At 39.3% G+C, this 12,036-nt stretch overlaps 1 protein-coding gene across 2 annotated transcripts in view; it reads left to right on the forward strand.

The window, feature by feature from the left end:
* Positions 1 to 9,908, forward strand: part of lhfpl3 (LHFPL tetraspan subfamily member 3) — a 55,130-nt gene extending 45,222 nt beyond the window's left edge. The window contains exons 2-4 of one of the 2 annotated variants that reach the window (XM_034672974.1): positions 3,650 to 3,880; positions 6,422 to 6,486; positions 8,973 to 9,908. In XM_034672974.1, the coding sequence (XP_034528865.1) occupies positions 3,650 to 3,880; positions 6,422 to 6,444 (254 nt within the window). In that variant the 3' untranslated portion in view covers positions 6,445 to 6,486; positions 8,973 to 9,908. Of the gene's footprint in view, positions 1 to 3,649; positions 3,881 to 6,421; positions 6,488 to 8,972 lie in introns of both variants that reach the window. The other variant, XM_034672973.1, reaches the window with a different exon arrangement.
* Positions 9,909 to 12,036: the final 2,128 nt, after the last annotated feature.

Below are 12,036 nucleotides of genomic sequence, written 5' to 3' on the forward strand. Positions count from 1 at the left end.
AGTCAGAGAGAGGAGAGGAGAAGAAGCATGATATTTAACTTCAGGTGGACTTAGTCTCTCCTGAACCAGCAGCCCAGAAACAGACGTCTAACAGCGCTCAGATGAGAGTCAGAAACATAAACGCAGCATCTCTTTGATCTCCTGTGATTCTCTCGCTCCAGCTCTGTGGGACGTTTCTGATTTGCTGCAGAAACGGCGTGCGGCTCAACTCGATGTGTTAAAGTTACGGCTGAAACGCCTGCAGGAGGAGGTCGTTTCCACAGGACTGAAGTGTGTGCTCTGAATCCTCTGACATGCAGGGAGGTATCAAAGAGGAAAAGTTTTGTGAGCTGAAGAAATCCTTTCTTAGAAAACATCACGAGTCACGTCTTTACTTTCAAAGAGTGTAAACATCTGAAGGGTTTGAGTTACATTAGAGCTTCACAGATGTCACAACAGGACAACAGAAGCTCCAAACACACCTCTTACCTTCTTAAGCTCGTCTGGCGGGTTACAGTTCTCGGCTCGTCGGGGTCTTCAAGGGTCATAATCCACCTTCAGACTCAGGGGGGGCGGAGGGACACAGATCTGTAACCAGACAGATAATCTCTGACATGTTAATCTGCTGCTGACTCCAAATGAGTAAGTGTGCTAATAACACACACACACTTATACTTGTTTATCCATGCTTGTGAGGACCATAGACGCAGAACTGGAGCAGAACTGGGGACACTTACTCCAGTTCATTACGGACGTCTGAGTTTTTTAACTTTTACTTTACTTCCTTTTATTTTTACTTTATTTTTTCCTTTCAGAGAGAAATATTGTGATGAAAACTCTTACTTTATAAATCAAGACTTTTACAAACACAACATATTTATCATTATTTATCAGGACAAACTGAAGCTGAACCACAACAGAAACACAGCTCAGTTAAAGATCAATGAATCAATAAATATCTGACCCCAGATTAACACAGAAGTACTTTAATAATTGTATTATTTTCATGTCAAAATGACACAATATAATCGTTTAAGATTTCAGCTGTGATGATTTTCTTTTCTTTTTTTACTTATTATAACTATTCTTAATATTTTTGAGGTTTTGATTATTATTTGAATACAAGAGAAATATTTGAGTAAATGTCAGTATTTTAAAAATATGTTCTTAATAGTTGTAAATTAAAATACTGATTAACTCAGTACAAACTATCAGCTCATAAATGAATAAATAAATAAGCAGAAATTAAAGTTTCATATCACACCTTGAAAGAAAGCTCAATTTCAACAAACCACGAGCAAAATCCTACATTAACATGAATCTTCAATATCGTAATATGTTAATAATAAAATATTAAGCAGTAAAAAAGGAGCACAGAATAATTCCTCCTCTATAAATATTTTAGTTTTACTGCTCTCTGAATATTTTCCTGATCATAGTTACTTAATTTGACTCAAGTACATTTTTATTTGTATTTTTTAATTTTTATTGAGCAATTATGTTTCATACATTCCAGATTCAAGTCTCATTTATAACTTCTGGTGAAATGATTCTTTGATTTCACATCAAAATAAATAAGATTACTGATAAAAGTATGAATGTTATATTATATTATTTTATAAAATATAACAAGATAAATTAAAGGAAAAATAAATACATACATGACTTAAAGACTAAATGAATAAATCAGTTAAATAATATTTAAATTAGATAAAATAAAATAAATACAATTAATAAAATAAATGCAATAATTAAAATAAATGCAATAATTAAAATGAATAAATTTTATTAAATTAGATAAGATACAAAAAATTAGATTAAATAATTGTTTTTTTTATGAACACAATAAGTTTGAAAGTTGGTGTTATTTTTTTTAGTGAGGGAAACAAATTCTTCCAATGTAACATGAAAGAAGAATCAGGAAAAACAGCTATATTAAATTGTTTTACCATTCCCAGACATGACTACATCTCTCGCGTGTGACCTGAGGAATGATCAGAGGGTCATATTTACTCTCTTAAATAAGTTAAAGACATATGATTAAACTTCACATTAGAGCAAACCTCGTCCAATCACAGCTGATGGTTTTAAACACACTCTCTCTCCTCGCTCAGTCTGAAAACTTTACTTTGACTTAATGTCTTTAATATTCCATCAGCTGCTTCGTGTTATTTTACACACCCTGAGAACTATCTGATCTCTGTGTTTACCTTCATACGTGGTATTTGAAGTAACTCTGAGGTCTCAGTGTGGATTTAAACTCAGCTCTGAGGGCTTCTGCAGGTTTTGTTTCTGCACAGCGTGACTTTAAAATAATTGTTTCAGTTTGAACGAAATCATGAAAAGTCTGCAGCGTGTCGAGGTAACACGAGGAGACAGCACACAGGTCAAGCTCCTGTATAATGAATACAACAGACTTCTGCTTCTTTCAAACTCCAGCTTTAAAAACGTCTTCACTTTAACAAAACCCTGAAACTCATCATGATCCCTGCATATCCTCCCCCCGTCCCCGTCACAGCCCTGACTCAGACTCAAACTGTAAATGATCCGATAGTCTCTGCTGACAGTCGGAGTGAGTCGGTGTGAAAACAGCTCTGCAGAGGCAGCTTGGTGACTCGCTCTCTAACAGCTCAGTCTGTCGTTTCGGGCGTGCAGCAGACGGTAATGAACGCAGCCCACTCCCCACATGGTGCTGAGACACGAGGGAGCATATTCTCTCTGTCTCTGACTCCTTCTTCACTTTCCTCTCTGTCTGAACTTTGTCGTTTGGAGATCTAACTTTCTCTCACTCTCTCTGTGGCTCCTAACCTTTTCAGTGTCGTAGTAGTGTAGTCATCTTTGACGTCAACTTTAACTCTTTCTTCTTCTTGTTGTTTAATTGAAGCAGCGTCATCAGCCATCAGTTCAGACCTGACTTTAAACAACTCTAACAGATTGTTATTAAAACTTAGAGGCATGATGAAGATGGAGGTCGCCATGTTGGAAAAGCTGACTTTAAACTAGCAGAGAGGACGAACAGTGACAACACGGTGTCCTGTCAGTCATATTAGCCCCCGTCTTCAGTCCTGATGCAATCTGAAGGCTCAGAGGTGTGGAGACCAAACTGTGATCAAGGCTCATCACTATCACCGCTCCCTCTCTCTCTTCATCTCCTCTATACCTCTTTCTAACCCCAACACGGTCTCAGCAGATGTGTGTCTAACATGAGTCTGGTTCTGCTTGAGGTTTTCACCCTGTTAAAGGAAGTTTTTCCTTGCCACTGTAACTAGCTAAATACTGCAAGGTGCAATGCTCATGGTGGATTAAGGAGGGGTCAGACTGAGTCTTATCCTGTCTTGGTGTTGGGTCTCTGTTCATGATTTGACATAGAGTACGGTCTAGACCTGCTCTGTTTGTAAAAGCATCTTGAGATAACGTTTGTTGTGATTTGGCGCTATATAAATAAAGATTGATTGATTGAATGCTGTTGTAACAGTCAGAATCTAAGTGTTGTAATACTGCTGCAGTACCTAGATTAGTGGAGTTCATTAAACTCTCCTTAAACTCACAGATTTGGGCTGTTGTTGGTTTGAAACTTCTCTGACTTTTGACTGTTGCTCAGTTACAGTCTGTACCCGATGATCCCTCACAGTCCTGACCCCCCTCCTCTCTGTCTCTGTCTCTGATCCAGGTACGTGTCTCATCCTGGGCTGCATGATCTACCCGGACGGCTGGGACAGCGATGAGGTGAAGCGGATGTGCGGCGAGCAGACGGACAAGTACACGCTCGGGGCGTGCTCTGTGCGCTGGGCCTACATCCTCGCCATCATGGGCATCATGGACGCTCTCATCCTGTCCTTCCTGGCCTTCGTCTTGGGGAACCGTCAGGACAGCCTGATGTCTGAGGAGCTGCTGGGAGACAGTAAGAGGAGGGGATGAGGAGGGGATGTGGCAGAGAGGAGGTTGTGCTTTTTAGGGTTGTCAGTGAGAGGAGGGGGAAGTGTTCACAGAGATGAGGATGATCTCAGGAGGAAGGGTGGTCTTTTAGTTTGGACGAGCAGGACAGAAATATATAGTTAAGATGATTCTGTGTCACAAACTTTGAGGAGTGGTCTGTGAGAGCAGTCGCCTGAAGAGACGTCTTAAATCCTTTTCTGTTAATAATGTTTTTGGCTCTTAAGTCCACAAACTCAAAGCTTGATCCATAAGGCAACTGGACTTGGTAGAAGTCAATCTTTGAATGACCATGACCTGGATGACTGAGAACCTTCACAGACATCTTAAGTCCACAAACTAACCTCCACACAGCGCCACAGAGGAGGGAGTGAAAATCACAAGTCTGTCATCAGCCGGTGTGACAAGGATGATTCGAGCAATCTGATGAAATGAAGGAACACAACCAACTACAAGCTTTCGTCTTTACATCTCAGGTTTCTAAACTTCCCTCTAGTCTTTGATGTTTGGGGGAAAAACTGCAGAGTTCAAACAGGTCAGGCCTCAGATTCTAGTTGAGCTGAGGAGAACTGATGCAGCCTGAGACTGCTTCACCTCAGAGGCTCTTAAGACAGAGAGATCAGAGACCATCGGACCGACTGGTCAGTCACAGATTAGGCATTAACCCTCCTGTTATGTTGCGGGTCAAATTGACCCTTTTTTAAATGTCTATTTAAGGCAATATATGCCTTTCAAACCAGCTAAATGCAGCATACAAATCTGGGCAGCATGTGACAGAAGAGGTGTTAATTCATCAACATCACTTCATAAAAAAAGAAATTCAAAATGTAAAATAAGATAAACGAAAATCTATGTCATAAAAAACTATTGTATGTATATTTAGGGCTTTCCAATGTACATTTAAAACAGTTTTAACATGAGCTTTAATGAAAAATGAGTGAGTTATCCTCATTGAACCATGATCTGAGAGAATTAAAGAACACCAATGGACTATATCTTGATTTAAATGGTCAGTAATGGAGTTAGAAAATTAATGTGTATTGGGATTTTTGTGGGTTCTGACACTTTTGGATAATTGAATATGCCCCGGGTCAAATTGACCCAGGAACATTATTGCTGTTCCATAAAAACGAACATAACAGGAGGGTTAAAGAAATCAAAGAAACATCAAATAAGACAAGACAAAAGAATAGACAGCTACTTAGAGCTTTAAAAAGTGCAGGTGTTGAGGTAAATTACGTAGTTCTGTAAAATGTAGATTCAGATAAAAGAGTGCACTTTAAAATAGGCTCCATTCCTCATGATGAAAGAACCTCCCAGAATCAGAAACACCGAAACATCAAACCACCAAAGTTTGACTCTTCAGAGACGGCGTGATGTGAAATCAAAGTTATTTCACAACAAACCAGAGCGAGATCCAAAAAACTAATTAGAGAATGAGCGGACGCTGGCTGAGCGTCTGCTCTGTGTCTCAGTGAGCTGAAGGTTCAGCCAGGATTTGACTTCCTCTGGCATGAGGAGTCCATTTATTACAATTTAAAGTTATGAGGCTCGGATCCAGAAGAAGTCAGAGTCTCTTTAAAGTTCTCTTTCAGGGTTTTAAATTTCTGTTTTTGGGGCTTTTTTTTACCCCCTATCGAGAGACAGGAAACGTATTCCTATCCTCAACTCTGCTTCATGTTTGTGCTCGTCCATTAAAACTGAACAAGACTGATATTTTCACAAGTCTCTCAGCAGCTGGACATGAAGCATTCTTTGCAGAATTTCCCCTGCTTGATGAAATCATCTGCATACATCAGGCGGATGTTTCACACCATCTGCTCGCTGCTGTTAGAGAGTCTTCTGTCTTGACTGGGCGAGATGACGACGACCTCAGACCCGGAGAGAAAGCCTTCAACAGGGCGCAGGAAGAGGAGAATACAGATGAAGGAGTGTGAGGATCAGAAAGAGAGAGAGGGATGCTGACTGGGAGGAAGAATGCAGCAATTGCAGGGGTTAATTGAAGCCTGGGGGACGCTGGACGGAGTCATGAATTACTAATGGCTGTTTACACAGCCCGCTGCCAGCCTGTCCAAATGAATCACAGACACCCTATCAGCCGGGACACAGTCGCCTGTTAGACGCAGAGGAGAGAAAAAGACAGGGCGGAGGAAGCCATTATCAAAGAGAGAGCAGAGAGGAAGGACGAGACAGAGGGGATAATGAGCCGAGGAGGAGGAGGATGAGAGAGCGGGACGAGGGAGGAAGAGAGAAATATGAGACCAGAATAGAAACGAGGGAGATTCATCAAACGGGAGAGGAAGTCTGGACGGTATGTTTTCCTGAAGTGTCACTCAGGAGGATGGATAGTGACACCTGTCCAAGGTAGAAACACAGAAGGGGGATGAGGGAGGGATGGATGCCGCTGCTCCAGGTCTGATGTAACACTGCCACCTCCTGGTCAGAAGGTGTAACAGTCTGTGTTTCTCCTCCACACTGAGCTTCTTCCTCTCTTTCTTTCTCCTCACAGAGACCGGAAACAACGCCATCTAACGTCTGATCGTGGTCACGCAGTCTTACACGCACACACACACAGGTGAGGATTCATGTGTTTTGACTTTAGTTGAGAGAAATAGTGACATCATTCTTATAAATGTGTGCGTCTGTCACTTTAAATCACGACCATCTGAGTACATGTAATCTAACCTTTCATATCTTTAACACTGTTGACTTCATGCTGTCTTAAAAAGGTAGAAGATTTTATCTTAAGATGTTTACATTACACTAATTTTTTACCCTAGATTTCAAAATAAAAGCTTTTTAAATAATTTTCTAAACTTTCATTTTAAAGACAAAATTCTTGAATTATCTTTAAACCCTTTCCATGTTGAAGTTTGACCACTTTCACTTTCAAATATCTGTTTATTTGAATTTTTACACATAACATCCAAAAGATCAATTTACACAGTTTAACAATATATACATTATATCAATTCTTTACCCTAGATTTCAAAATAAAAGCTTTTTCAACTGTTTTTCAAAAATTGTTTAAAAGTAAAAAAAACTGAATTATCTTCAATTATTGAACCCTTTTCAAATTCACATAATTTTAAACAAATAAACACAACATGGGTTTATAATCACTGACCCTGCCCCTACGCCTTAAACCAGGGGTGTCAAACATGCGGCCCGCGGGCCAAAACCGGCCCACCAGAGATTCAAATCCGGCCCGCGGAACGACTTTGCAAAGTGAAAAAATTACAGAGAAGACATTAACTGGAATTTTTCAATAAACGTAACTACTATTTCAAATATGTCCTCTGGGGGTCGCATAAAATCAGTGCTGACTGAACGGCGCTTTTTTTCTGGGACTTTTTTTCTCAAAGTGAGAAAATAGATGACTTGCTGTTTGCATTATCCGGTTGAGATTCATGAAGACTTTTTGGAGCACTATAAGATGATCCACTAACTGCTAACACTAGCATTACACTCCTGCATACAACACTGTCCAGCAAGCAAACTGTTCATGCTGGAGCTGAGGGGTCCAAAATAATCAACTTTACCTTCTTCATTATTATAATCTATCTGTTCTTTTGATGTAAACATTACACTGTGTGTCAGGTGAATGGGTGACCTGTGTGCTTGGTGTGTTCGCAGCAGGTTTCAGGACTTAAAGGTGACATATCACGCTTTTTCATCAATATATATTGGTCTAAGAGGTCCCCAAAACATGTCTTTAAAGTTTATGCTCAAAAAAAACACTTTGAAATCAGATTTTGGTCTGCCTGAAAAGCCCTCTTCTTCAGTCCTCCTCAGAACACTCTGTTTTCTCTCTGACCACGCCCCCTCAGGAAGTGGATGTGCCTCGGCTCTCCAGCACGTTGATCTAATGTTTACATGTTGGCTGAATATACACGGCTGCTCAGAGATCACGTTACTTCAACCCTCTGAATCTGATCCAGAATCTGATCCTGACGGAGAGGCGCCTGTAGCAGGACCTTTCTGAAGGATTGGTCACAGATTCTGTGTTTCTTGTTTTATTTGTCAGTATGTAGACGTGTGTCTTGGTACACAGCTACGACATGTAGCTATGTAGCTATGCTAACTAGCGCTAGCACTTATCCATGACAAATAAAAATCATCCACTAGATCTTCAAATCTGCAGACGTGGGGAGTAAAACCGACCTCTGTGTTTATTAAGACAGCCTACAACTAGCATGCCTCCCTCCTAAGCTCCTTGTTAGCACACATTTGTGCAGGTAATGAAAAACGGAGGGGGGGATTCAGTATTATTTTATGCAGTCTATGAGCTGAACAAGCTCCGAGCTCTGACTCCGTGACAGACCGGATATTGTTGTTACGTAACAAAAACACGGAAGTCTGAAACGGCTCGTTTCACACACATTTACAGAAAGGTGGAGAAATCAGAACAGGGGCAGAATGGATTTTTTTCATTCTCGGGGGGTTTGTAGACATGCCAGGGAAACATATTTCAGGTAGAGAACCATTAAAAAGTCCATTTTGCATGATATGTCACCTTTAAAGAGTAAAATATTCTGCCCCACTATGAGACTCATCATGGTGAAAAATACAACAGCTGTTTTTGTAGAAAGATAGTTCATGTAATGTGAACATTTTCAGAATGCACTTATACTTTCTTGCGCGAAAACAAAGGGAAACATTTAGAGTTGTCGTTCTCTATAGGGTTATTATGTTATGATTTTGCTGGTCCGGCCCACTTCAGATCAACTTGGGCTGAAATGAGCTTGACGCCCCTGCGCCTCAAACAATCTGTGATAATCAATGGAGTTATAAAAGCAGTAATCACAGTAATGTATTCAGAATCAGAATCAAATCTTCATCATGTAATAACTTGATTATTTAACTGATCTATTTTTTCATGAATGAGTGAGTCAAATATTAAACTCCATCATTAAGTCATCATAATCACTTTAATTGAGATCTGATGTGTTTTTATTGTGTGAGATAATTCTGATGTTGATTTGATTTAAAGATTTGTTTATTTATTGTCTTGATTGATGAGATGTTATAAGAAGTTAAAAACATGTTTCTCTTGCCCTCAGGTTTTGCAGCCTAGATGTGACTTTACTTGAGGATCCAGCGTCCCTGTCCTGTACCTGAGGCTGAGATGTGGAGCTGATCAGAGAAGAAGAGGAAGAAGAGGAGGAAGAGGAAGTCACAAACCTTCACGGGGACCAGGATGCCTCCGTCTGTAAAATATCCGTCTTTTTCTCAAACTGCTCCTTCCTGCAGAAACATCAACAACAACACTTCCTCCAGTATACCTGTGTTTTTGGTATGTTACGTCATCATCTTCCCCAAGTCTGAACTGTCGTCCCTGTCCACGTGACGAAGGCCGATGGAGCATCCAGAGAAAAAGAAAAACCTGAGAAAGACTCTTCATGTTGAGATTCAGCTCCAGGACACTCTGCAGCGCTGAGCGACGGCTGCTCAGACTGAATCAAATCAACACAAATTACCCGGACTGTGAGCGACACAAATAAGGACTTAACAGACTTCAGGTCAGAGCTGTCAGATCTCCTTCAGCATCAAATCTACAAACTCCCTGAGCAGGAGTTCTCTCTCTGACCTTCGGAGAGTTTCAGCAAAGAGAGGACTGAAAAACAAACAAACTTTTATTATGGTTCAGTGTTTGATGTTCTAGAATCAAAGTAGTGATCATAAATCACAAACAGGTGTTAATGTGAGAAAAAGAATCTGTGTCCTGAAGTCTGTAATGTGCGTACAGCTTTGTTTACTCCGTCCCGTGGTTCGTCTTGACTTTGAAATGTACATTTTGAAACGTCAGGCTGTTTGTCCTTCATCGGTGTGACACAGTTATTACACTTCACGGTGCTGTGGGACATTAAAGAGGAGGGAGCAGGAAACTGGACATGAATGAAATGAGGATGAATATATCTGACTCTGTGTGGTGTCTCTTTGTCCTGTGTCAAAGTTTAAAGATAATAAAACACATGAGGAGTGAGTCCACTGTATGTTAGACTATTATTGTGACGATGGTGTCGTAAAGAGGGACAACTTTTACATATAAAGGGTTAAATGTGCTTATTTTATCTAACTGGATTCTGATTGGTCTAAACCCCTTGACTATGGTTATTAACTTTCACTAACAACAACAACACCAAACTGATCACACGGCATGTCAAATCAATCCGCTGATAGAGTTCTGCTTGTTGACACCACAGACCGTAAGTTTCCGTTAGCATCATACTGGTGATCTTTATGAATGACTTCATTCATAACTCTGGGGCCTCTGAGTCTGTTGTATCTGTTGTATAGTTTGGTTCCCTCATATTAACACTTTTCCTCCACTCAGCCGGATGAAGCTGCCCAACAAGAGCAGAGAGAGATGGTGATACGGTGAGTTTTACTCCTGAGATGTGCGTCCACAGTGAAGAGAGAATCATCATCATCTTCAAGGACCGAAGCTGGCAAAGATGAACTGCAGTTTTTAACACTTCCGCATTGGCTTAAATTCTAGCGGCCGGAGGTTGCCGCTTGGCTGTAACCTTTTCTTAGAATTTTTTTTCTTTTTAACTTGTATTTTTGGGCATTTGGCTTTTATTTGCTAGGACAGCTGAGGAGAAAGACGGAAGCCGGTTTATCCAGCAGCAAATGGTCGAGGCGTGGAGTCAAACTCTGCAACGAGGACTAAAGCCTCTGTACATGGGGCGCGCCTAGACCGCTAGGCCACTTTCTTTGAATATTAACAAATATTCTAATCTCCAAAACATCTTCTGATGATTAAAGATGAAAAATCATGGTTAATTTATCTATTGAAGTTGAAGCACTGATCTTCAATGTGTGTGTTTGAAGGATTCTTATACGTCATTCTTATAAGTCAGCTTTGTTATGTGATTTATCTTCTCTGCATGTTTATATCCTCCTGTATTATTATTATTGTTTTTTTTTTCCAAGTTATATTTTTGGCCTTTTTGCCTTTATTTAATAAGACAGCTGAATAGAGACAGGAAATGTGCGGAGCAGAGAGCGGGGGAAGACATGCAATGAATGGTCAACCGGCCGGGAATAGAACCGGCGACCCCTGCGACGAGGACTGCAGCCTCTGCACGTGGGGCACCTAGACCTCTTGGGCCACCAGCGCCCCTCCTCCTGCATTATTGTCCTTATAAAACTTCCTAAGAAAGATTATCTATTATTATCTTTATATTTCTGTAAATAATCTGTAGTCATCTGTAAATATTTTGAAAAGCTAAATGAAATTATTATTATTGTTGTAATTATTTTTATTTTGTCATTTTTATTATTATTTTTTATTATTCATATATTTTCTTTCTTCTATACTTTTTAAAAAAATTGTGAAACTTGCTGTTAGTTTAACATTGATCTTTGGTATTCTGTAGTGGTTTGTTATTTTGTGTTTTATTTCTATTCAAGTTGTAGCAATGATTACAGATGTTTTCCATTCTAATAAAGCCCTTTGAATTGAATTGAACTGAATTTATTTAAATGCCATCTTAAAGAGTTAAATCAAAAACATGTCAGGTTGAGGTTTTTTCATGTTATGCACATCTTGCACATATTGAGACTTTTAAACGCTTTTATGTAGAGTTTAACCTTTTTTTTTTTTAACTTACCCTTTACTGGAATATTGATTTAAATGTTGCTTTATTATTTTAGTAATTTTAACTGTTATATTATATTTTTATTAATTTATTTATCTACTCAGTTTTATTGATATTTTTAGCCTTCAGTTTATTTTAAACTCACATCCTTACTCTTTTTAAATCTATTTATATTCTTAACTTTGATGCTTTAACTTATTTTAATTACACATATTTTATTGTTGGTGTTCATTAGTCTCTATTTTATTTTATGTTATTTTAATTTTATTATTATTTTCCCCTTATATGTCTTGCCATTGTTTTACTTCTGCTTCTTTCTTGTTTTTAATCTCAGTAAAACACTTTGGGTTGTATTTGATTTGTATGAAAGGTGATGTATAAACAAAGCTTGATTGATTGATTGATCACTGCTGCGTACAAGCTTACGTCTGCAGTGGCTTCCTCTTCTTCCGTCCTCAGATGCTTCCTGTCGTTTGGCAGCGTCTGTTTATTGGAGATATCGCTCAGAGGCGGCGGC

This window comes from Notolabrus celidotus, chromosome 21 (genome assembly GCF_009762535.1).
Source record: "Notolabrus celidotus isolate fNotCel1 chromosome 21, fNotCel1.pri, whole genome shotgun sequence".
NCBI classification, from domain to species: domain Eukaryota; kingdom Metazoa; phylum Chordata; class Actinopteri; order Labriformes; family Labridae; genus Notolabrus; species Notolabrus celidotus.